Genomic DNA, 27,391 nt, shown 5'->3' on the forward strand with positions numbered 1-27,391 from the left:
CGCCTCACTCTTCTCCCCAGAAATAAACCCCCGGGACGCAGTCGGGGGTTATTTACCGCCTCTGGGGCCGGGGCTGCTACAGTCAGAGCTGAACTTGCACATTAGTGCTGCGATGTCTCGTCCGGGGTAGTAAGCGCTAAATGCACGCATTTAAAATACAATTAGAAAGGCCTTCTTCAGTGGCCCAGATTGGAACGCGACGGGGGTTTGAACCAGGAAGTCCCAGTACACACGAGAGGAGGGGGGACACTCCCACTTTATACACACAAACACTTCCACTTTATACCCACAGACACCCCCACTTTATATACACAGACACCCCCACTTTACACATACACTCCCACTTTACACATACAGACACCCACTTTACACATACAGACACCCCCACTTTATATACACAGACACTCCCACTTTATACACACAGACACTCCCACTTTATACACACAGACACCCCCACTTCATACACACTGACACCCCAACTTCATACAGACAGACACTCCCTCTTTATACAGACTGACACCCCCACTTTACACAAACAGAGAGCTACGAAGTCCCAGCACACACAGGAAGAGACACACAGACACTCCCACTTTACACACAGACGCTCCCACTTTACAAACTGAGAAACGAAACTTCCCTCCCTCCCTGCATTTCCGCGATCATGGCCGCAGCTCAGCTCACGGGTCTCAGAGATGAGGCCACTTGTTCCATCTGTTTGGAATATTTCACGGACCCGGTGTCCACGGACTGTGGACACGTCTTCTGCCGCTCCTGCATCACTCAGAGCTGGGAGGGGAGAGATGGAAACTCCCCCTGTCCGCAGTGCAGAGAGATATCTCCTGGGAGAAGCCTCCGACCCATCAGGCAACTGGGAAACATGGTGGAAATGGTAAAACAGCTTCACCTGCCCCCCGTGAAGCCCCCGGAGGGGAATCTGTGCGAGAAACACGAGGAGAAACTCCGGCTGTTCTGTGAAGAGGACCAGACGCTCATCTGTGTTGTGTGTGACAGATCCAAGGAGCACAGGTCTCACTCAGTGAGTCCCATCGAGGAGGCTGCCCAGGAGTACAAGGTATGTGTGTAGGTGTGATGGGATCACAAGTAAAGTCACTCCTTGAGAATTATAGGGAAGGCTACCCAGGAGTACAAGGTATGTGTGTAGGTGTGATGGGATCACAAGTGAACTCACTCCTTGAGAATTATAGGGAAGGCTGCCCAAGGGTACAAGGTATGTGTGTGGGTGTGATGGGATCACAAGTGAAGTCAGTCCTTGAGAATTATAGGGAAGGCTGCCCAAGAGTACAAGGTATGTGTGTGGGTGTGATGGGATCACAAGTGAAGTCAGTCCTTGAGAATTATAGGGAAGGCTGCCCAGGAGTACAAGGTATGTGTGTAGGTGTGATGGGATCACAAGTGAACTCACTCCTTGAGAATTATAGGGAAGGCTGCAGAGGAGTACAAGGTATGTCTGAGGGAGTGATGGGATCGCAAGTGAAGTCACTCCTTGAGAAATATAGAGAAACGGGTCCAGTTCTAGAGGTTAAGCCAGGTGGGCCTGTCCCACCCAACGAAGTGCCCCGTCCCACCCAACGAAGTGCCGTGTCCACCCAAGGCCACTTAGATCTGGAAATCCAGCGCTTGTTGTTTTATCCTTAATGGTCACCGAGCACTGATTGCGTACTTAGGACTACATTGAGAAAGCTGCCCAAGGGTAGGGGTGGGCGGTAAACTCCGCTCGGCTCGCGGAGTTTGCAGAGTTTTTCCCACTCCGCTTAGAGCGCGGAGTTCCAAAAAACTCCATGTAGTGGTGTGGAGTGGAGTTTTTTTCCTCGTTTGCACTCGCTAACGTTAAGTTGGTAAGCGAGGAAAATCTTACTCCAGACCACCTCCCAGTGAGATTTCTCAACTTGGGCGGTCGCGGATGGTCGCTACCTCACGCATTGAGAAACCTTCCGTTCACGTTGAAGAAGCTGCTTCTCAAGTTAAAAATCTACTTGAGCGGCAGAAAAGAAGCAGCACCCTCATGCGCTGCACGTGGTGCCGTTCGTGCTGATTTTTCAGCGCAGGACAAACACCCAGCGCTATAAATCAGCACCAATGGCAGGGCCTAATGCACTCCGCTGCTTGCGCAACTCCACGGAGCACGGCTGAGTTTTTTTTATCACTTTGCGGAGTTCCACCCAGGCCTATCCAAGGGCAGAAAGGTATGTCACAGCCCTGGGATCACAACCCCACATTGAGCCAACAAGAAGGGGCTGCAGATGTACGAGGTGTGTCTGTATCAATCCAGGCAGAAGTTAGTGCTTAGTAAAGGCTTCATGGAGAATTCTGCCCAGGAGCACAGAGGTGGTCTGGAGGAATTCAGAGATCACTCATTGCACTGCAAGGTCTCCATAGAGAATTCTGCACAAGAGCACAAGGTGTGAAGCCTATAGAAAGGCGGTATGTCTGTCACAGCCCTGTGGTCACATGTCCCAGACCTTGAGCCCCACAGAAGATGCTGCATAAGTGTACATAGTATGTCTGTGCGTGTTCAGGGATCTCCAGCACCGTGGGCTTTGCAGTGAAAGAGATCCAGTGTACACATAATATGTTCTGGGATCTTGGACAGTTCTGTGGGCTTTATACGGAGAGAGGGCCAGGAGTACAACTTGTGTCTGTGTCTGTCCCGGGATCACAGATCTCATACCGTGAGCCCCATGTGCAGCAGAGCACAAGGTATGGCAGGTGCCGTCCAGGGATCACTGGTCACAAACTGAGAGTGCCAGTGCTACAGAAGTGGCTGCCGAGGAGCACAGGGTGTGTGGGTCGCAGCCTTCGAATCCCACTTTGTACTCCAGAGAGGAGGCCGCAGAAGAGCACATGGTGCATCTGTCACAGCCCTGGGATTACAGGTCGCACACTTGAGACCCTAGTCTAGGGAGTAGGGAAGCAGGGATTATTCATGACATTCTTGAGGAGCCACAGAGAATGCTGCCAGGAATGACTGAGTATGGGCCTCACCAGAGTTTGGCAGGTGAAGGGATCCACCAGAAAGCAGCGGTTGTCTTGTCGGCCTAACCCGCAGCTCACCCGCTCGGTTTAGGGTCAGGAGAAGTGCCTTGTTTCCAACAGCAGAGCCTCCCTGGGCTCCGTCAGCAGAAACCCTTTCTACGGCCCATCTGCCGCTGGGCCCTCGGTCACTATACCAGAGATAGAAGTGGCTCTTAGAGTCCAGTTTACCTAACTGGGTTCACCAGGAAGCGTCTGGCGGTCTCACACAGCAAACCAAAGAAATTAACCCCCCGAAATGGTAGAAAACTCTGTTACTTTTCCTTTTTGTTTTTCTATAACAAAATTTGTAGTTTGTTTTTGGAAAAAAAACTTTACTGAGCTGACTCATTAAACACAGCGCCTGCTCAGCAAAGCTGGCAGTCTTCAGCGGCGCCGCAGTGGCTCAGATGTAACCACAGAGATCTGCCTGCGGAGATCTGCCAGTCTTCAGCGGCGCCGCAGCGGCTCAGATGTAACCACAGTGATCTACCTGCAGAGATCTGGCAGTCTTCATCGGCGCCGCAGCGGCTCAGATGTAACCACAGTGATCTGCCTGCGGAGATCTGGCAGTCTTCATCGGCACCGCAGCGGCTCAGATGTAACCACAGTGATCTGCCTGCAGAGATCTGGCAGTCTTCAGCGGCACCGCAGCGGTTCAGATGTAACCGCAGCGGCTCAGATGTAACCGCAGTGATCTGCCTGGAAGAGATCTGCCAGTCTTCAGCAGCGCCGCAGCGGCTCAGATGTAACCACATTGATCTGCCTGCGGAGATCTGCCAGTCTTCATCGGCAACGCAGCGGCTCAGATGTAACCACAGTGATCTGCCTGCGGAGATCTGCCAGTCTTCAGCGGTGCTGCAGCAGCTCAGATGTAACCAAAGTGATCTGCCTGCCTGCGGAGATCTGGCAGTCTTCATCGGCGCCGCAGCGGCTCAGATGTAACCACAGTGATCTGCCTGCAGGGATCTGGCAGTCTTCAGCTGCACCGCAGCGGCTCAGATGTAACCGCAGCGGCTCAGATGTAACCGCAGTGATCTGCCTGGAAGAGATCTGCCAGTCTTCAGCAGCGCCGCAGCGGCTCAGATGTAACCACAGTGATCTGCCAGTCTTCAGCGGCGCCGCAGCGGCTCAGATGTAACCACAGTGATCTGCATGCAGAGATCTGCCAGTCTTCAGCGGCGCCGCAGCGGCTCAGATGTGACCACAGTGATCTGCCTGCCTGCGGAGATCTGGCAGTCTTCATCGGCGCCGCAGTGGCTCAGATGTAACCACAGTGATCTGCCTGCAGAGATCTGCCAGTCTTGAGCAGCGCCACAGCGGCTCAGATGTGACCACAGTGATCTGCCTGCGGAGATCTGGCAGTCTTCATCGGTGCCGCAGCGGCTCAGATGTAACCACAGTGATCTGCCTGCGGAGATCTGCCAGTCTTCAGCGGCACCGCAGCGGCTCAGATGTAACGACAGTGATCTGCCTGCGGAGATCTGGCAGTCTTCATCGGCGACGCAGCGGCTCAGATGTAACCACAGTGATCTGCCTGCGGAGATCTGTCAGTCAGTCTTCGATCAAGTGAAGGGAGGATATCTGGTCTCCGACCTGGTGCGCTGAGCTCTGTCTCCACGCTCAACTGCCCACATACTACATATGAGGTATGTTTCGCTGCTGTCTCTACAGCACTGCACGTGTTATCTAATGCAGCGGTTCCCACCCTTTTGACTTCTGTGAACCCCCACTTCATCATTACTGGAACCCAGGGACCCCCACTGAATCATTATTGGAATCCGGGGACCTCCCACTAAGTCATTACTGAAATCTGGGGACCTAATCTGTTAAAACTATTACATTTTCTAAGCAGTCGCGGACCCCCTGAGGGGGCTTTGCGGACCCCAGGTTGGGAACCACTGATCTAATGTCAACAGTAGATGCAGGTGAATAAAACGCAGGGTGCTGATTTAGATCTTGGCAGAGAACTTTACTTTACTCCTGCCATGCCGAGGGACCAGCGCCTGTCAAATTTAGGGTTATCTGCAGCCTTGCGGACCACTCTAAGCATTGGCAGGATCCGCTGTTACGCTCGTTCTTGTTGGCTCCTGCCAATATTGTAAATGTTTGACGGACGGCTCCATCAAACATGACAGCCACCTGTCAAACGTCTGCAACATTTTACTTTATCCAATAACAAACTCCCACAGCGGGCTATCATTTTTGGAAAGTAAAACTAATAATCCTTCTGCCCCCTGTGAGTTGCCTCCCATGTTGTGGGGGTAATTATTTTCCCTGTCCCTCTGGTGGTGATAAACAGAAAAACAAAAAAAGAACATTACACCATCAACTCTGAGTCAGGCAGAAGGTGTTATACGTGAACCTCTGATGGTCCCTGCTCCATGACGCCAGCAACTGAGCCGGAGCCGTGCTGCCACTGAAATACTTGAGGCCTGGCTGACTATAGATCTGGCAGGTCCATTACCATTACTATGGAGTACCCTCTCTGCTGAACTCTAAATAGGCCCCTGTGTGGTCAGTGTGGTTTACGGAGGGTAGCTGAGATAAAACAAGAAATAGAATGTAAGGAACACATCTGGAGACGCACTTAAGACTCCAGTACAAAGTTGTGCTCTTCAAATACGAATCCCCCATTAGAGAGGCGTGGCGTCAATATTTTTTTAAATGATCAATGGTTAACTTCTGTTTCTGTCTGGTATAATTTTATCTTCTAAATATTTTGTGTAGCCAGCATTTATTTCACAAAAAGCTGAACCGTCAGAGAAAAGATTGCTGTGGAATTTGGTCTTATTACCCCTTCTCCTGCACTCCCACCAGCACCTGCCACTTATGGACTGGCTTTAATGTGATTAACTTTGATAATTTGTGTTATTGGATCCTGACCGCTGGTAATCTGTTGGGCCTGATTCCAGTGAGCTTCCTCCCACTTATGAAAAATATCTTGATTAATCCTCCAGCAGACATCCTGAACTCTGCTGTGTCTGCTGTCAGCACATCAGTTCTCTTTAAGGTTGGTGCAGACCTTCTTGTCCTGCAGAAACCACCTGAGGATCCCTCCATTACTCAAGTACAGACCCAACTCCCTCGTCTTCCTTCTCCTGAAAGATACTCCTGTGGATCCCTCCAATTCTCTCAGGTACAGCCCCAACTCCCTTGTCCTCCTTCTCCTGAAGAAGACTCCTATATGTCCTTCCAATACTCAAAGTACTGTCTCACCTCCCTCAATATCCCTCTCTAGTGGATCCCTCCAATACTCTCTAGTGTGTCCCACCTCCTTCACCCCCCCTCCTAAGGAAACGTCCTCTGGATCCCTCCAATAATTCCAGGTACCGCTCGTCTCCCTTGTTCCGTCTGCAGCTAAGTGTGAGAGAATGCCCTTTTTACAGGATCACCCCCACGTTTTGCTGGAGTAAGTGCTGGTTTTATGACTCTGAAGTGCTCTGAGCTCTGCTGACCAGGCCCCAGTGCCTGTTATCTGACCCCTAAAGTATATGTTTAATTGTCTAACACTTGATTGGTACACTTATATATAAGTTCCTGGTTCTCTGTGTATCCAGGGCCGGAAAGTTAAATGTCACTATTGGACATCAGCACTGATTGTGCAACCACTAAAGTGACAAAGTGAAAACATGACTCTAGTCCTGCCACTGCAGCCTAGGATGCCAGCTTTTAAACTGCTAAGTTGTCTTGGCAAAATATCCCTTCTGCAAAGCCTAAACCTTCCTTTTTATTGGACACTAAAGAATTTCAATTCAAGTGTGTTATTATGCACTGCATTTACCACAATGCATCTGGATGAATTGTGTGATAGCATAAGAGGCAGTGTGCTCCCTCCCAGTTTTTGTGATTGGGTCCTCTCAGTACATGTCTACTCATAACCCGTTCTTCTTCTACTCACCGCTCATCACCACCTCTGAGTAGATGCCTACTCATCACCCTGCTCTGCTCCCTCTACTCGCCTCTCATTGTTGCCCTCAGTAGACGCCTACTTGAAGAAATTGGTTTGTTAACTGACTGGGGTGTGAGCCCTGGAGAAGGAGCTTCCACAATCTTTGTCAGGTGGAGGCATAAGCCAACCCTAAATTAGCCTGTGTTCAACCCTCGGGTAGCTGTGCATCCAGCAGTCATGCATAATGTAGTGGCAAGTTGTAAAGTATTTGTGCAACACTTCAAACAGTAGTAAAGTGAAAAAAACACCTACAACCAAAATGTTCCCACACCACGTTAGAGAAATAGAACTTTCCTAAATACATAAAACAAGAAAAAAATGGCAAACATCCAATAAGTAGAACAGGAGATATTCAAGTTTAAAGATTTAAGTGAAAATAGCTCCAAAAAGCACAAAGCTCCACTTGTGGAGATCTGGTTGCGCCGGACCAGGACAAAGTCACAGGTTCACCCCGTCAGCGAACAGAGGTGGGTACAGGGACCCACTCAGACCCATTGAACAGAGTACCTTAAAACCTTCTTTCCGGAGCATTGCGAGGATCTGCGTGGAAGATGCTTCACACAGCCAAAGTGATACGTTGGTTCCAAGATGCGGCAAGGCTGCGATGCGAGGGCCTGCCTCGTGGTCGAGGATCTCATCAAACGGGCTTGAGATGCAAAGTCCAGAGTACAGGATGAAGTGCATAGTCGGGTATGTATGTGATGTATCGGTTCCGAAGAGCTGTGAGGCTGCGATGCCAAATCTGGCGTCAAGGCTGCTGTTGATGAGGGATGAGAGGGCCTGTGCCGAGGATGTGTTGCACAGTGGTGGTTCTTATGAGGCTGAGGTGGCGCTGCAGGTCTTTACAATGGGTCCAATCCATGCAGCAGCGGTGATGCGTCGTTTCTGCTCGCGTTTGCACCTCGCTGCCGAGGATATGCTTTGGTTCTGCTGCGTCCACTGAGGCAGGCAGAGCACCTTAAACCCACTTCCAAGGGTACCAGACTGCACTTGGCAGGGTAGACTCACAGATGGCAAGGTCTAGGTTCAGGTGCAAGGTTGTTGGAAGCCTGTTGTGTGCCTGAAGCTTCACACCAGGAGGTCAGGCAACTAGCTCTTGAAGTCACTCTGGGGTTCCGGATTTAAGAGATGCAGGTCCAATCATTCTCACCGAGACAAGAGGGCAGTAGGCAGCCAATCAGCAGAGCAGGGTGGCAGTCCGTCAGAGCAGCAGCCCAGCAGAATAGCAGTCCTTTCAACAGCAAAGCAGTCCTTCTTCCTGGCAGAGTATCCACAGACCAGAAGGGAAATGAAGTGGTGGTGTCTAAAGTCCAGTGTTCATACCCAGTTGTGCCTCTGAAGTGGGCGAAGCTTCTAGAGACAGGCATTTGACGTGCACAGATTCCCTGACCTTCTCTGCCCTAGCTCCAGACTAACGTCAGGGGAAATCCAACCCTTTATGTGGAGACAGGAAACATCCTTTTCAAGTGGGGCTGAGTCCAGCTCCTCTCTCCCATCCTGCCGATGATGACCCATCCAGACACACACCTAAGCTCCCTACAGTGTGTGGCTGTCTAGGAGAAATATACAAGGCCCAGCTGTCACTCACACCCAGTCATGCGACCAAGAGATACGCTGTAGGCACAAAATGACTAAGGCAGAAAGATGGCAACTTTCTGAAAGTGGCATTTTCAAAATTGTAATTTTAAATACAACTTTACCCAAAGTTAGGATTTTTCAATATGATTTGAAAGACACCAAACATGATTTGAATACCTGTTCCCATTTGGAAATTATACTTATAAAATGTAATAAGGGGACTCCAAAGTTATCCTATTGGAGAGAAAGGCCTTGCAGTAGTGAAAAACGACTTTAGGAGTTTTTACCACCAGTACATGCAAAACTTAAAAGTAAGGGTTGGGCCTAGAAAAAGATTTATTTTCCCATGTCGAAATAGCAGTTTATAACTCCATATAAAGACAGACCTGAGGCATGTTTAAAGTACAACTTAAGTGGGTGGCACAATCATTGCTGCAGGCCCACTAGTAGCATTTAGTTTACAGGCCCTGGGAATAGGTAGTTCCACTCTACTAGGACCTTACAAGCACAGGAAGTGTGGTAATTGGGTATTTTGTTATGTTTTAAGGAGAGAGAGCACAAGCACTTTAGCACAGGTTAGCAGTGGTAAAGTGTGCAGGGTCTTAAAACCAGCAATGCAAAGTTAGCAGACTGGAGCGTTGAAGGCAAAAAGTTAGGGGGAAAACCACACCAAGGATGCCAGGTCTAAAACCTACTTTTCACTATACTCCTCTTCCTCTGCGCACCTCTCATTTGCTCCTCTTTGCATATGCCTGCTGAAGGCCCTAATCCTCTTCTTCTACTCACCTCTCATCGGCCCCTCTCATAAAGTTTGCAAAAATGTGGACAGCTAAAGGCACCTCCCAGCACCCACTGGCTGATTCCTGTAAACCTTCTATTTAAATAGGCAACAGTGTTGTCTACCTCCTTGGATCAGCCGCCCCCAAATCCAAACTTCTAAATTCATACTCAAACAGAGAGGCAACAACAACCAAAATATAACAGTCTTTGGGCCTGATTCTAACTTTGGAGGACGGTGTTAAACCGTCCCAAAAGTGGCGGATATACCACCTACCGTATTACAAGTTCCATAGGATATAATGGACTCGTAATACGGTAGGTGGTATATCCGCCACTTTTGGGACGGTTTAACACCGTCCTCCAAAGTTAGAATCAGGCCCTTTATGTCCAAATAACCAAGGAAGTCCAGCCCTCTCTTATAAATGAATTCTTTGTTCTTTTTCCAGTAAAAAGCATAAGACTCAGCAAGGTAGTCAACACGTTTCGCTGTTAAATAACGATCTTCACCAGGGCTGCAATTATCAATTTTTTTTTTTTACATACTATTAAAAACATAGGATGTATACAATATACACTAAAAGCAGGTGCAAACCCATTGAGGCAAAATGTATAAAAACAAATCACATCAAATACACAAAAGGAACAGACTGTACAAAAGCTAAACTATAAAGAGCAAATCTATTATATTGGGTGAAAAATTGTTTCATAATAAAAACAGACTTAAAATCTGTATATGTGGGGCGTGGTGCTTACATCTCGGGTAGGTGTGGCTGATCACTATGTAGTGTTTATTATCAAGTGATTAACTTCACTTTAGAGATCTACATTTGTCACTTGTGCGTTTTCCTCTCTGCAGGTGAAGCTCCAGGACTGGCTGTGTCCTCTGAGGAAAGAGATGGGATACATTCTGGAGTCTAAACTCAGGGAAGAGGAACAGTGCACCACCATGAGGGTGAGTGGCAGCCGTGAGTCCTGTGCAGTTACAGATCTATCATTGTGTATGTGCAGATCTGTGTATGTGACTGTCTAGGTTAGAGATGCAGAGACGCCAATGGTCCACCCTTGAGCCTGGGTGGTGCCTCCACCAGGTAAATGTACTGGTTGGAGAGCCAAGGTGTGGGGAGTTTGGGGCCCAGAGCACTCCAAGGGTCTTCCTGAAAGAAGCAAAACAAGAATTACTCTCCCAACCTTTACGCAGTAATCACATAGTTATGTGGCCTGTGTCAGAGTAGATATGCATTGACCATAGGCATCTGGTTGTGTGCCCGTGCAGACATTTGTCTACTTATTTGTGTGCATGTGTCTTTTGGTGTGTTTTTGTGTGCAGTGGCGGCTGCCACTCAACGGGGTGGCTGGGGTGGGGGGGGAAGCACGGGGAAGAAAAAAAACGCTTACCTGTAGGGGAGATGCGTTCGTCTCACCTCCGTCCTTGTCCTCTTCCTTGGTGCACCCAGGATCCCAGCCAATCACGACATTGCTGTCACCAGCATGACAGCAATGTCGTGATTGGTCTGAGTGGCCTGCTTCACCCCTCAGACTGGGAATGGGAGCCTGGGCATGTTCTCCACTCGGCTGTACAATACAGCCGGGTAGAGACCATGCAAAGTGTGCATGTTAGTTTGGTCGGCCCAACACGGCCGGCCAAACAGACATATGCACTTTATACAGCACATACCCCTGCTCCGGCCCCCTCCCTCCAACCCCGCCCCACCCCTTCTCCCAGGAAAAATAAAATGATAATAACTTAGTGTTATTATAATTTTATTTTTCCTTTCCCGAAAATCTAGTGGGGTGATGCTCCTTCACCTTAGCGGAGGAGCCGCCCCTGTTTGTGTGCATGGTAACAATAATTTGTGGGAGTGCCTGCATCTGTGTATGTGTTTTTTTGCGTGTGTGTGTATCTCTTTGAGCGAGTGCACTTACCTGTGTCTTTTTGTACATGTCTGCCTATAGATTTGGGTGTGGAAGATATTGTGAGTATGTGTGTCACAGGCTCAATTTGTGCATCTGTGTGAGTGTGTGTGCCACTGGGTTTGTGTATGAATATGTCTGGTATTATCTCTCAGTAAGTTTGGACATTCATATATGCAATTGAGTATGAATGTATGTATGCATTTGTCTGTGTGTCGTTGCACTGTTGTTTTGCTGTCATAATCTGAATTCCAAAATGTTTACTAGAGCATTTTTTGATTCTTGAATCTTGAATACATTATCGACGATGTGTGCTTAATATCGGCTTGCCATTAGCCACAGAATATTGTCTTTTTTTACATGCCAGTGGAGGAGTGGTGTACTGAGCATGATAAGGGGAATGTCTTATTGTAGTCAGTATTGTGGTGTTGGCCTTTTGTAGTTGAGATTTGTGCTTGTTGCCCTTTGTAGGGTTTGCGATTATGTCCTAAAGCGTTGTGAAGGTGCTAGGTCAGTTTTAGGAGTTTCTAATTGATGTCAATTTTATCTCCTTGGGTAAGAGATGTACTTCTTAAATCATTTCTGATCTGGATTCTGGAGAAAGGTTGGACCAGCTGAGGTCCTGCATCAGTGATTAGTTCATGTTCTTGATGGGTTTAGAAGAACTGAGGTGCAACATCAGTGATTGTTTCTTCCCTTTGATGGGTCTTTTTCAAAGCAGCTGAGATCCAGTGTCAGTGACTTCCTGTTCTTGATGTGTCTCTATTAATGCTTGGATCAGCTGAGATCCTCAGTCAGTGACTTCCTGTTCTTGATGTGTCTCTAATAACGCTTGGATCAGCTGAGATGCACAATCAGTGACTTCCTGTTCTTGATGTGTCCCTATTAATGCTCGGATGAGCTGAGAACCAGCGTCAGTGATTATTTCATGAGTTGGGCTATAGCACATCATGGAAAGCCCTTGAAACGGTAATTAGGGAGAAAGTGAAATGCTATCTGGCCCATAAAAATTGATTAAAAGACACAGACGTTAGCAATCTTAAATCAAACAAATTCAAAATCTACTATGGAGAACTCACTGCTACGCGCGTTAGAGATCTCTAGAGAATGTCTCCTACAATTGACATTAGACTCAGCTAGATTAACATGGATAGCATCTCTACTGAGAGTATACTAGATGGGGGCCAAATTGGGTAAAGTGTTGTACTGGTTGACACATAGAGAGATCATCTCTAGACTAGTCTCCTGTATCCAAGGCATTTCCAGAATATTGAGAACAGACACCCTTGAGATATTCACAGACTACTGTCTCGCCTTGTATCACTCCAGGTCCATTCCCAAAATAGAGAATCTGTCCTGCCTTATAGGTGACCTTCCCCTTCAAAGTCTAGTCAATGATTTTTGGAACAAACTTGAATCTTCACTCAATGAAGATGAGTTTGCCGGTGCCTTGGCTGGAATACAAACCGGTAAGACGTATGTTGAAACAGATTCCGGGTGGAGTTCTTTCTGCAGATTGCATCAAATACGTCAACACACCTGCTGTACGTTGAAAGAGGCCGGGTTGAACATTTCTTTGCCTAGAGATCTCCAATCTGCTACAGTAACAGTTCTAGTTAAACTGGGCAAAGCGCCCGACATCTGCCTATTGTATTGGCCAATCTCATTAATTAAGTTAGAAGCCAAGGTTCTTGCCAAAGCATTAGCCAACAGTTTGATGGGGGTAGTTGGCTCTTTGATATGAAGAGACCAAAATGGCTTCATGCCAAACAGGGGCACTAGTCATTGCATGTGAAGAGTTCAAACTGCACTCACACGAATGCAGGACTTGTCTGGCCCCTGTGCACTAATGCTCATTGATTTTGCAAAGACCTTTGATTCTCTGCCCTGACCCCTATGCAGCATGTTCTTACTCGATTGAACTTTGGGCCGTACTTTCTCTCTAACATGAAGTTATTACATGATCATTCAGAGTCAAGAGTTAGAATCAAAGGCGTTTTGTCTTCTGCATGTGATATCCACAGGGGAACAAGACAGGGATGACCCCTCTTTTCCTTTTTTATTCTTCTTTGCCTTCAAAACTTTAGCAACCTGGAATGGGGTGATCTGCTAGTAGAATAAATGGCAGGGGAATTATGAAGACTACATTTCTCTGTATGCGGATCGCCTACTCCTTTTTTGGGATATCCGGGGTGGATGAGTCAGAGACTCGTGCAAATGCTGCATTTATACAGGCAGGGATCGTGACTGCCTGAACTGGGATAAATCCACCATGGTCCCACTGCAGGGGAACCTAGCTACGTACCAGTGGGTGTGACGTGTGCATCGCTACTGCATCAGAATTTAAATATCTTGGGATACATTTGGCTCCTGATCCTGCGTGCTGCTAGAATTAAACCTCATCCCCCTGAGGGCTCAAATCAGAAGTGACAACCATTATGTGAGCAAACTGCTCCTCAATACAGTATACTTGGGAGGATTGCACTTTATAAAATGATCCTGCTTCCTAAAGGCCTGAGTACATATTTTAGAACTATCCCTGTGAAATGCCCAAACACATTCATAGCAATTTTCGATCCAGTGACATCGGCTTCATTTGGGCAAACGTTTGGGTTAAGGGACTGCCCACATTGTTACATTGAATCCACCCTTCTGAAGTATTAGGGAATGCAAAGTTTGCTGTAGAGCCCCAAGGGCCCTTTGCTTCTCCTCCTCCACATTATAGTGGTTCTTAAATGATGGCGAGAAAGCTCGTCGATGGGCTAAATGGGAGGGTAAACTTGCATTGCAGACACCCTTCTGGCAGAGAACATCTGAGGCATGATAAATTGTTAGAAGACCTTAGAGAATGGGACAATATCGGCGTCTCTCAATCAGGCAACCTATGGAAAGATACTTACATGATATCGTTCCCCACCTACAATCTGAATTTACACTAGCTAACGCGCATTTATTAAAGTACCTTCAATGCCGTCACACTCTTGATGTCAGCTTCCCTAGGGGTTGATAATACCAAAGCAGAGCCCATTGGCGGCACAGCTGCTCATGGGGACGATCGATAGGGTGGTAGTTCAAAGGTGTATTGTTCCCTCATCTTTGGGAGACAGATATAGGGAGATAGGACAAGGCAGATTGGATGAACACTCTAAGGGTGATAGCCATTTTCCTGAAACTTCAACTTATACAAATATGTTAATTATATAGAATGTCCTCCAATGCTGAACATCTATGGAAGGTGGGTGTAGTCTCCTTGGCCTGTACAAGATGCCATAATGAACTAGCTGACTTAATGCACATGACATGCTCCTAAGCAAAAATGAAACCCTTCGGGTAAGAGTCAATAGAACATTATCTGAGGTACTTCAAAGGCCGGTCGACTCTTCTTTCAAGGTGCGTTTAGCAGGAAGTTTGGAGAAGGAGGGTGGTTCGAGAGGAGACAGTACATTAGTGGAGCTTTGCCTACTTTTAGCTAATAGGTCCCACTGAACATCGGAGAACGCAGATGGCACCACCATTAGATGCGCAGCTGAGGTCGGTAGATTGAGGAAGATCCCTTTTATATGGCTTGAGAATGCCCCACCAGCCAAATGTGGGAGTCACATTTGGAACTACTTTTCCACCTGGTTACCATGGAAACTAGAGCGTGGGTATCTCCCAACACCAAGTGGCCACAAAGTATCTACACATTATATTTGTTTCGATTGGAAGATATTCACACATTGTGTAATTGCCTGAATGACATACTTTATGGTTAATGTTTTTCTTTTAGTTATTCCTCAGTTAATGTCTTTAATTTGTTTATAATTATCACAAATCCTCAAAAGGCTTCATAAAAAGAACATGGTGAGACAAGAATACATGTGAAAGGAAGTTGTGAGAGAGGATGGTAAGATGTTGGTCCTGAAGAGAGTCGGGTGTGTGGATGTGAGGTGAGTACAAGAAAGTGACTGGAGAAGGGAGAGAGCAGGGTGTAAATATGGAGGGAGATGGGGCATGTATATAAAAGTGTGAGAGAGGAGGGTATGAGAGACAGAAAAGTGAAGGATGAGGAAGAGGAAGGTGGGAGAAGTGTGTGATTAATGAGAAGAAGTAGATGATCTACAGGCTGTCTGAATAAAGATGATAAGGTTTGGACAGATTAGTGAGATTATAGAAGAAATGTTGTGGGGACGATGGGGTTGGTGGGAATCTGGGGATGCAGGATATTCCAGTTTGAGGAAACTGTTATGTAACCCACGTTCTGACCATGTGGTGAGCTGTTCACTCATGTTTAAACTTTGTAACTAATCATGTTCTCTGTGAAAGGTGGGATGTCAATGTAGGGGAATGTTTGGCATGTCTGAGATATTTCAATAAAATGATTTTATAAAAAAGAATAGAATGGAGAAAGGATGTGGAGAGGAGGGGATTGAGCAGGTTTTGCAGAAGGTATACTAAATGAATGCCACCCTGGGAGGATTTCACATCACCAGGGTCAGCAAAGAATGTGTCTTCATTGCTTGGGGGACGCAGGAGTGGTGGAGAAAATGGTACTTTTTAGAGGGCGGTAAAAATCCTTGCACTGGTCCTTGGAGGTGGAGAGGAAGATGGAAGTAGGAGATAGGAGGGTGCAATGGGTGGGACAGCGAGGAAAAAGGAAATGTGACACAGAAAAGGTGTAAGAGATAGGATGGGAGAGGAGAGAGTGGGACAGAGGCAAGTATGAGTAAAGAACGTGTGAGTGACAGTTAAGAGAAGAGCGTGACAACAAAAAAGAATAATAAACATGAGAAAAGACTGAGAAAAGAGAGAAATGGAAGCAGAAGAGCTAAACACAAGAGAAAAAAAGAGGAAACAAAAATTCTCCTCTTGATTTTTCTGCTCTGAATTGCTCTGGAGCTGCATGTGACAAGTCGCACCTGCAACACATGTACTTGCTCGAAAGCCCCCTTCACTCGTTCGCTAATGGCCCCTCCCATGACCCTCCCTGACTGTCTAGGAACGACCAATCCAGCCCGTCCACAGGAGGCCCGTCCCTAGACACCCGCGCTGCCACAGCTCTCTTGGGTTCCACGTGTCTTTTTCACTAACACCAATCACTTTAAGATTACTCACAGGTGATTAATCCAGATTGATTAATCTTGGGGTGATATTTTTTATTTGTTTTTGCATCGAATTCTGACCATTTATCCCCATTTGTTTCAAACCATTCTGGTAGGGATCCCCTCTTTACCCCCTTGCTGTGGTCCAGCTCACTCATTACACTTACTTATACCACATGCAATGGGAGCTGATATGGCAACATCTGCTAGGGCTGATTTTAGTTCCCAGTAGAGGCTTCTCGACTGTACCTTTTATGTAAGGGAGGGAAGCTTGTAATGCTGCTGTACCGGTTATGTAAAGGAGGGAAGCTTGTAATGCTGCTGTACCTGTTATGTAAGGATGGGAAGCTTGTAATGCTGCTGAAATAAACTTGTAATGCTGCTGTACCTTTTGTGTAAGGGAGGGAAGCTCCTTATGCGTGAGGAAAGGAAGCTTGTAATGCTGCTGTACCTGCTATGTAGGGGAGGGAAGCTTGTAATGCTGCTGTACCAGTTATGTAAAGGAGGGAAGTTTGTAATGCTGCTGTACCTGTTATGTAAGGATGGGAAGCTTGTAATGCTGCTGAAATAAACTTGTAATGCTGCTGTACCTTTTGTGTAAGGGAGGGAAGCTCCTTATGCGTGAGGAAAGGAAGCTTGTAATGCTGCTGTACCTGCTATGTAGGGGAGGGAAGCTTGTAATGCTGCTGAACCTTATGTGTGAGGAAAGGAAGCTTGTAATGCTGCTGTACCTGTTATGTAAGGGAGGGAAGCTTGTATTGCTGCTGTACCTATTGTGTAAGGGAGGGAAGCTTGTAATACTGCTGTGCCTTACGTGTGAGGAAAGGAAGCTTGTAATGCTGCTTTACCTGTTATGTAAGGGAGGGAAGCTTGTAATGCTGCTGTACCTGTTGTGTGAAGGAGGCAGGCTTCTCATACTGTTGTGCCTGTTTCTGCGAGGGAGGTAATCTTGTAATGCTGCTTTCCAAGCAGTATCCACTGTTGAGGGAGGAAAGACTCTAATGCTGCTTTGGGTGAACTGACACAATATTGTGGTAAACAAATATTGTTAACAAAAATACTGTGTCAAAAACTTTATTTAACACAATATCATGTCCTTATACATGAAATAGAAATGACAAGACAATATAATTCAAAAACAGGTAGGAATGTTTTTTTTTTTTAAATATACATAGAAACTTCAAAGTAATATACTTTAAATATTAAAATATATACATTTAATATAATGTAAAATAAATGTAAACAATGTTTTTGCTAATTATTTCATACTACCTATATGTATAAACACACACACACTCGTTTTTATTTATTTTTCAAATAAAATTATTTTAAAATGTTTAGTTCAAATTTAATTTAAAAACAAAAAAGTTGCCTAAAGTAAATATTTACACAAACATATACAATATAATGTTATTTAAAAGTTAAAATCAAATAAAAAATTAAATAACATTTTTAAAGATATATATGTTTTTATATATATATATATATATATATATATATATATATACTCACACATAAATGTGTACATACACACACACACACACACACAGATCATTAGGAGAGACGAGAATCTGTGCCTCTTCGAAGGACTCCTTTCCCTATCAACAAAAACTGCAGGCCTCACCCTGCACCCCCTGCCATCTCCTACCAGAAGCTGCAGTCAGTCATTTTCCTCCCAATGTATCAAGAAGGGCCCTGAAACTTCTAAAGAAGGCCGGTTTCCTCATTATAGTGCCTGGTGCTTCACCTGCCGTCTAGGAGATGGCGACAATACACATATGAGGTCTACAGAAAGCAACCTCCATCTTGTACTGTGGTCCAGGCCGTGGCCTTCCATAATGGATCCCTCAGGCCTGTATCACTTGTGCAAGGCACACTATCCATCCTAGCACACAAGCACATCACATGCACAACACCGGGGATGTCATCGTTGAGGATTCGTAGTTCATCGTGTGCAGCAGAAATGTAGATGAATGGTCATGTAAGCGCCTATTCATGTCTCACAGGTAAAAAGCCCAGTCACTATAATTCATCATCCGTGGTACGCGGGTACTACATGCTCCATGCATGAAACCCGCAGCACCAACAGTACTCCGTCACTATGAAGATGTGCAATGTAGAACAAGTCCCAGAATCGATCTTTGTCACAGACCAGGCCTAGGTCACCACATGCACACGGGATCAGTGTGGGGCTTTGACCAAAAATAAAAAACAGGATCGCGGGTATATGTAGGTCTGGCACGCAGGGCAGGGGCACGACTGTACATCACGCGGGTGGCATTCCCATCCCAACGATGAATCACCTAAACTGTCTATAACGAGATCAAAATTTAAAGAGGTGCACACTTGAAATGTGGATTTCCAACAGATATTACATTTATTGTGCTACGCACCGAGTGGCAATGGGCGAGGACACACACAGTTCAGTCACTGTACACAGGTGTGAACCTCATCAACCCCAACCACCAAAGTACAGACACAGATCACACCATGACCTTCAAACCAGACCTCTTGAAAAAAGAACTAAAGGTTTTAAACATGACACTGGTGCAAACGTACTTAAGAGAACAACCCACATGAAAAGGAGCATCAGGAAAGGACAACACTGAAGGAGCACAGAGAGAAACGCACAGAGATACAGGCGCACAAAGGATATTCTACTATTACTCCTACTGGTCACACAAACATGACACAAAAGAAAAATATATCTTAACAAGAAGTGATGAGCAATAGCAGCATCTTTGTCCTCGAGGGACCAACCACAACAGTGATGATGCCCCGAGAGCATCAGTAACCGGCCATACTTGTCTGTGTGGCCCTGGAAGCACCTGAACAGTAATAGCAGCCAGTGCTGCCTGTGGGGGTAGCAGCAGTGCTGCCGTGGAGGTAGCAGCCAGTGCTGTCTGTGGAGGTAGCAGCCAGTGCTGTCTGTGGGGGTAGCATCCAGTGCTGCCTCTGGGGGTAGCATCCAGTGCTGCCTGTGGGGGTAGCAGCCAGTATTACCTGTATGGGGGTAGCAGCCAGTGCTACCTGATTGGGGGTAGCAGCCAGTGCTGCCTGTGGGGGTAGCAGCCAGTGCTGGCTGTGGGGGTAGCATCCAGGGCTGCCTGTGGGGGGGTAGCAGCCAGTGCTGCCTGTAGGGGGGTAGCATCCAGTGCTGCCTGTGGGGGTAGCATCCAGTGCAGCCAGTAGGATTGTCATGATCTGCTCCCCTAGAGGCAGCCGTAACCAGGAATTACAGTGAGTGCTTCTCTGGGATGAGCGGGTTGTAGTCCTAAATATCAATTACAAAAATATCTATGTACCGGACATTGATGTCAAAATATTTACTACTAAATTACTGAATTTCTAAACTTAATATAAAAATGACCAAAACATTATATGTAATGTAAAAAAGAAAGTGTAATAATATCTGCTACCAAAATATCTTCCACTGAAGTTTCAAAGAATTGTAAAGTAACATTAAAATTGACAAATAAAATCTACTGAAAAAGTATAGTGTTTCAAAGTAATGCTAATGTAATAAATTAATATAACATATATTTTGTTATTTGATAATTATTAAAGGCCATTGAAATGTTAAATATTTCAAAAATATAGATTATAAAATGCTTTTTCTCCACACATCTGTTTTTTAAACCTATTTTATTAATTTTCGATGGTATAACATGTTGCATCGGGTTAAATCTTACAAAGCTTTAATGTCGCATATCCGCAGCCTGTTACAATGTTTGTATATATTGTGTTACCTTACAAGGGATCGAGACTTTACATTATACATAAAATATCATGTTGTCAGAAAACAAAGTGTGTTAATTTAAAACATTTGCCTATTTAACTCAAAAAATGTAAAAAAACAAAAACCACTGGAGATGCCGTACAGTCATACGTATACCATAGTATTTTAGAAGGGTGCATACATCTTCGGCTGGGCCCTACATCCATCTGCACTGATGAGTTACATTCCAGTGACGGCCTATAAAAAATCCTTATTCTAAAACAGTGGCTCTTTGGTATACTATATGTACATTATTGCCCATCATCGTCGGCGGAGAGAAGAATCCGACCTTTACTGTCCATAGAAGGACAATCTTGCAATATTGCTTCCCAAGCCTGAGCACAGTCGTGTTTCCTCAATCCCCGCTTTATTTCCCCTTTCAGTGCCGGACACTTACAATCCACCTATTGAATCAACTCTTTTCTCCAACCACATAGACCAGGTCCATCTGAAGCTTTCCAGCTCATAGATAGCTGGCGACAAGTTAATATTAATGCCAGATCTGTGAATCTAGATCTAACAGCATTTGATTTAGCCGTAGGTATAAGCCCTAGAAGACAGATCTCCAGGGTTTTAGTAATGTTCCTCTGTGGATATGTTAACAGACTGCACAATTGTTTCCCAATAGGTTAGCATCAGGCACCTCACACCATATGGTAAAAAGTTGCTCCCATTTGGGAACATAGGAATAATCTTTTGCTAGTGGGATACAACCTTTGCATGCAGTAATGCTGAAGTAATTTAAATCTGGAGTTCCTGGTAACTCAGGGGAGGGGTAGATTTTAAGATATTGCCCCAATTCCCATCACTAGGTGGTGTCCCCTTGTCCATGGCCACAGTTACCACAGATCAATCAGCTCACCCTTGGATTGTGCGAGATGCACCTAATATAAAACTCAATTGCTCTCTGCTTCCCATTGGTTGTGCATATATAATTCAAACGTCAATGCTCTGGGGCAATTAATATGCCTTTCTACCACCAGGTCTGCATTGTAGCCACTAGTGCCCCATATAAAAGAAAAGGCTGCAGTGAGATCTCATATTCACTTACTATGTCCCAAAACTCAGCTATTCACCCGTTCTCAAACAACTGCACCAGTGTCCAATCCTTTCTCCTTTCAAATATATAGTCCCCTCCAGCTGCAAGATTAATAAAGATGTTAACGGCGGCTCTCACTCATACAGTATTTACATATGCGTTGTCTAGCGGGCTCTATCCCATACTTACTGCTGCTTTCTGACCAGAAGCCCCTCCCGGTGAAACTACACCCCTCAAGGTGGAATAAGAAATAGACCCAGCAGAGTGCCCCAAGGGGGTACATACAGCTCTCCAGTTTCAGAAGCACCCCAACAAATACCCCCCCATCGTGCCACCCACCGCAGTTGTGCCGCAAAATAGTACAATTCTAGATCAGGTGATGCCATCCTCTCCTTCATCTGCCAGAAGTGTAAGTTTGGCCAGTGCAGTTCTCTCCCCCTACGGTTACATTTAGGAGTAATACATCCATTTACCCAATCACAGCTCCGGGTATCTGTTGTGGTAAAGCGCAGAGAAGTACGGCAACGTAGAGGTAGCACCATCTTTCAGGGGCTATTCTACCCATTACAGAGAGGGGACGTGTACGCCAGAATCGTATAGATTGTCACAGGGAGGACAGGGCTGCTTTAACATTTCCGTTCAACAGTTCGATATATCGCAATGCAATAAAAATACATCAATCTTGTGCCAGTTCACCCTTATAGCAGACAATTTGTCGAAGTGCTCCGAGGCCTCAAAGGTGTTCACATGTGATCAAAGGTGTTCACATGTGATCACTTGCCACATAGTATTGCAACATTTCGTCCGCGTAAACTGAGATATACAATGGTGAATTATTAACCAAGCGGTCTTGGTAACTGTTTCCCTATCGTATCACTAGGGCTAGTTGTTTGTCTGAAATGACCCTCTCAGCCTTTATACGGGCTGTGTGTCCATTTCAGGAAGCTGCTTCCCAACCCCATGGCCGCCTTAACTGTGAAGAGAAATTCCCATTGCAGAGAATTAAAGATTTTTCTCTATCTATGGAGAGTGATAATGCCTTAGGTTAGTCTATCCAAGGAGAATGTAATACCTGCACTGGCCGCCTTATATATGGTACCTTGCTTCATGTGCGGACAAACCCCGAGTGATCAGGGTGGATCAGTTCCCTTAGCTTACAGAGTGATCTGGTTACTTAAGGTTTTCTGAGTACCTTCTAATCCACATGAAGTATTGAGAGTGGTCTATAGCAGGTCACCTGTTCCTCTTAAGCAGCGTCACACAATGCCGGCCGGAGTTAGCCGGTATTTTAGACTCATTATACAGCTCTGTCAGTATGGAAGCCAATTCATCGAGACACGCTGCGTAAACTTCAATGGAGAGGCCATCGGACCCCGGCAGCTTTCATCTGGCCCGGGATTTAATAGCACCCGCACTTCCTGAACCAATGCGCCCCAAGCAAGAAGGCTGCTTCCTCGCTGGTCAGTCTGTGTCACAGCCAGAAGGACAAAGGGACTGATTTAGACTTTCCGCTGAAATCTAAATCCCACTATTTCCTATGGGGTTTATATGTTGGCGGATGGGGTGTCCGTCACTGTTGTGATGGAGTAACCTGTCTGCCGAAATCTAAATGAGACCAATAGCCGTGCAATGCTTGACTATCAGGAGCATCCACGCTGCACATAGCTGTGTACAACAGGCCCTGAGAGGTGCAGGTATTTCTCTCTGTGACCAGCTTCCCTCACACTGTTGTGTCCTTGACACTGAGGAGCCTTCTCATGGGATTAGCTGTCCTTCCAGGCAATCTCCCAGCTTTATCTCTTTCTCAATTCTCCTTGGTGATGTAGCTATGGTAGTCCTATCCTTTTACCGGGCCTATCATTTCTAATAACTTTCCTCTCTCTTCACCCAACTTGTGTCTGGCATCCTGGTAACTCACAACCATTCTCTCTAACTTATAAAAGATGTTGTCTTGGTTAAAAGTCTTACGCCAGGTGTGTGAAAGTTTTTTGCAGTTACAAAGGTTTGATAAAAAGATCGCAAAAAGGCCCTTTGCTACATATGAAACCCAGATTGCCATTCGGGAACACACTGCTGAATCACAATTGGTATTTGCCACTACATATCGAATCGGTATTTGCATAGGGGGCGTGTTTTGGTGTTCCCTTCTGTCAGCATACAACCCCGCGTGGATCCTCCGAAGCGTCTCACCTCCAGGGACTGCGCACAGAATATTCTGGATCTGAAGCGGTGTAGTCCCTTGCCAGGGCTTTGGTGCTCCCCATTGGATCTGTTTCACAACTGGGGTGTCAAACAGATGCAATCACTTAAATAAAGTAATCCCGTCACAGATGTCAGACACTGATGTACATTTTAAAGCTCTGCTCAGAATTAGTCCAAGTACTGAAGTTAGCTCTAAGCAAGTACATGAAGTGCAACAAGATTCAATACAAAAAAGAGCATAGATTCGCTTTCATAGGATGGGGAAAGAATCTCATCTTAAGCAGGAGAAATCATTCTCTTTTATAGCAAATCAAAGACTTCATACACTTACTACATGAGTGGGTGATCTCATGGGCTCATCCAATAGGGATTAAGACACAAGAGATGCATCTCTTACTATCAAGGTCACACTCACAGATACTGTGCGAAGCCTCATTGTTCAGAGAAAGACACATTTTACCGCAGTCCCTGTCTGGGACAGATGTGTCCTTGGAAAAGTGCGTTCTCCTCTCATCTCTATCACAGCTTACGGTCGAAGCGTATGATTGTTTATCATGCACACAACAAACACCACATCTGATCACATGATCTCTAAACACGTCGGCGGCAGGATGGCGTCTATTTGCTAAATTAGCCCTAAGCAGTGAAATAAAGGATTTCCCAGTTTTGTGATGACTCTTGTAATCCTCAGTCCACGGCATCGTCACAGATCAGTAGTCATCATTCACGGAGTTTTAGCTGTTACCGCCTCCAACTCTGCGTCCCTTTATAGAACCCGTCTTGTAGATTCTCCAAGTCCGCATTGGTTTGTTTTCTCTTCCTTGATCCATGTCTCCTGCAGTTTACTTTATCATTTGATGAAATTCAGCCTCAAAGTTCGGGACATACAGACGTGACACTCTTGTTGGTGTAAAAGGTCATTTATTAGAACAGGTTTTAAACATCATTACTCGAAACTTAAATATATTTCCTTTAACAGACTTTAACTTAAACAATTCCTTTCCTTTTATTTCTTCCTTAAAATATCTCCCTTCAATTTCCCTACCGGTATCTACTCCCCTATTCTTCCCATGCCTTCCCTGCCTGTAGCCTACCCCTCCCCGTTCTGATCCTTCAAATCCTTGTTTTTCCCCCTGGAAGGGTGGACAAGCCCGCACCTGGCTCTCCACCCTCCCCCATCTCCTGCCATCCTTTCGAATTCACCTGTCCTAAATGACTATTAAACCGCCCCTACCTACCCTTTCCTGCCTACCTCCGATCTCCTCCTTCTGTCTTCCTAAGCTGGGTGGGTGGGTGGTCCTGACTAAACCTTCCTACCTAGCGTCGGCGCGGTAAAGAGGCCGACCCCTACCTTCCCTCCCCCTTAAATAGCCTACCTAACAAACCCACCCCCACCTAGCTCTCTGCCAATGAGGCGCCTTGCGCGCCACTTCCCGTCCCGAAACTGCCCGCGGAGAGAGACTAGACTGCGTCTCCTCCTCTCCGCGGGCCCCTCCATCGGGACATACAGACGTGACACTCTTGTTGGTGTAAAAGGTCATTTATTAGAACAGGTTTTAAACATCATTACTCGAAACTTAAATATATTTCCTTTAACAGACTTTAACTTAAACAATTCCTTTCCTTTTATTTCTTCCTTAAAATATCTCCCTTCAATTTCCCTACCGGTATCTACTCCCCTATTCTTCCCATGCCTTCCCTGCCTGTAGCCTACCCCTCCCCGTTCTGATCCTTCAAATCCTTGTTTTTCCCCCTGGAAGGGTGGACAAGCCCGCACCTGGCTCTCCACCCTCCCCCATCTCCTGCCAACCAGGGAAACCCGTGAGGCGTTTCGCTGCCCCACCCTCTCTTATTCCTTGGTACACAAATTTATACCCCATGCGCTTTCTAGCATCAATCTCAATTCTGTAATATAATACACATTGCCCAGTTGCGATAGATGTACCCCATCATCCCGAAACAATTCTCTTTCTTGTTCTCTTATGTCCCCGTGTCTCAGCACTTTGACCCCTTGGGCCCAACAAAAAACCCTCATAGCTCTGTTCAATTTCTTCCGAGCCCGCTCTATGGCTCCGTGATTGATAGCCCCTCTCCAAACCCTTCTTGGCACAAATATCGTCCAGATCAAACATGTTCCACACAGTTTGTGTTTTAAAAGTTCCAGATCCCTCTGCATCATTTGAATCAACGTGAGTCCCGATAACTTCACCAGATCATTCTCCCCCAAATGTATCAATAATAAATCTGGACACCCCCAATGCGGCAAGTTACTCGGGATAAATGGGAGCAGGCTCCCCCACCTCATATCACTCTTGCCCCACCAGCGCACTTCATGGTTCCTGCTGGGCAGTCCCAATGATCTGCCGTACACTTGCTTCTCTGCGAATTTTGCCGCCCAATGTACAAACGAATGGCCGACCAACCATGTCGTCATCTTTCCCTTCTCTGGCCCAGCCACGCAACCTATAAAGAAAAAACATTGTAACAAAACTGCCTAGATATGCAAGAAAACCCCCCCTTCGCTCCCCTATTTGTCTTCTTCTGTCCATACCGTATTCATTCACAGCCTAACATATCTTTCACAGCACCTCGACTTCCATCTCCCTATGGCCCTGATCTTAGCCCAGTCCCAACCCAAATGTGCCGCCTCTGTTGCCGCGCCAATCCTAAAAGAGTGTGTGCCGTAATCACCTGCGCGCCGCCCTAACCTGCCAAGTGTCATTCTCATCACTTGTAACAGTTGGTAACTCGTTAGTTTCTTTCCTGACGCATGTATAAAAACACCTGTTTCACCTGCCCTTGGCCATCTGTCTTTGAAACTGACCCATTCCTCAAACGGGCAAGCTAAACCCACACCCCCTTTTCTCAACCATATCCATTTGCCTTTTCCCAATTGGTCAGTTTTTGACCGTCTTAACCATATCCCCAACCTATCTCTATGCACATGTACCTCTTTTCTCCTTACTCCGATTTCTTTTCCCACTCCCAACAACTCTGATACTCTAAAGGCGCCAAAAAACATCCACAACATACATAACCTAAACAAACTCACCTCATATTCATCCCTACAACAAACTGGTAACACTTGTAACATCTCTACCAGCATTTCGAAAGTAATGGGCTCCCTTGCTGGCTTGTCCCCCCTCGCTCTAACTTTGCTCCATCCCCTCAGCATTTTGCCCAATAAGTCATTACGCGCTGGATCATAGCCGAAAAACAGTTTGCCATAAAACGACACGCCAGCCAACTTCCCCCCAATGGTAGCTGGAGATAAACCCTCCCCGATCAAAAACCGCACAAAACGTCTAGTTCTGGCTTCCAGCATTGGCAAACTTTGTGCCCAGAAGTTGCCCCAAAAATGTTCAAAAGATAGAAATTCCAACCATGCCATCCTGTAATAACGCCGCGTAGATACCGCTAATGACATCTCCACCAGCCCCGTGATCATCATGCCCCCCATTCCCAGATGTCTGCCGGGACCACAGTCTTGTTCCGATCCGCTCCAGGAGCCAATTCGCGGAAACGCCGCCACTGTGAACGAGATAGTGAGTCTGCAATCTCGTTGTAAATCCCCGGTATGTGCGCAGCTTTAAAAATAACATTCAATGACAGGCATAAAAGCATGAACTGGCGCAACAAGCGCAACACTCTGAGGTCTCTTGCTCTCTGTCTATTGAACAATTCCACCACGGCCATATTGTCTATCTGAAAAATCACTGTCCTGTTTGCCAATTCTTGACCCCACACTGCCAGTGCAACTAGAAGGGGAAAAAACTCCAATAACGCAATGCTTCTCCCTTGTTGCATCCAAATTGCAGGCCATTTCTCCGCGCACCACCTCCCATCCCAATACAAACCAAAACCTGACGCTCCTGCTGCGTCTGAAAAAATTTGTATTTGCCATACCGTGTCTGACTCTCCAAAGGACATAGGCACTCCATTAAAATGCCTCAGAAAGATCTCCCACACTCTAATGTCCTCACGTAGCGACAATGATACCCGTATCCTGTGGTGCGGAAGCACTGCACCTGACATGGAGA

General features: G+C 46.2%; 1 protein-coding gene across 1 annotated transcript in view; it reads left to right on the plus strand.

Moving 5' to 3' along the window:
• Positions 1-314: 314 nt before the first annotated feature.
• Positions 315-27,391, plus strand: part of LOC138282300 (E3 ubiquitin-protein ligase TRIM11-like) — a 110,551-nt gene continuing 83,474 nt past the window's right edge. Inside the window, exons 1-2 of the mRNA XM_069219686.1 lie at positions 315-1,072; positions 10,197-10,292. Of these exons, the coding sequence (XP_069075787.1) occupies positions 662-1,072; positions 10,197-10,292 (507 nt within the window). The 5' untranslated portion in view covers positions 315-661. The remainder of the gene's footprint in view (positions 1,073-10,196; positions 10,293-27,391) is intronic.

This window comes from Pleurodeles waltl, unplaced genomic scaffold (assembly GCF_031143425.1).
Source record: "Pleurodeles waltl isolate 20211129_DDA unplaced genomic scaffold, aPleWal1.hap1.20221129 scaffold_97, whole genome shotgun sequence".
NCBI classification, from domain to species: Eukaryota; Metazoa; Chordata; class Amphibia; order Caudata; family Salamandridae; genus Pleurodeles; species Pleurodeles waltl.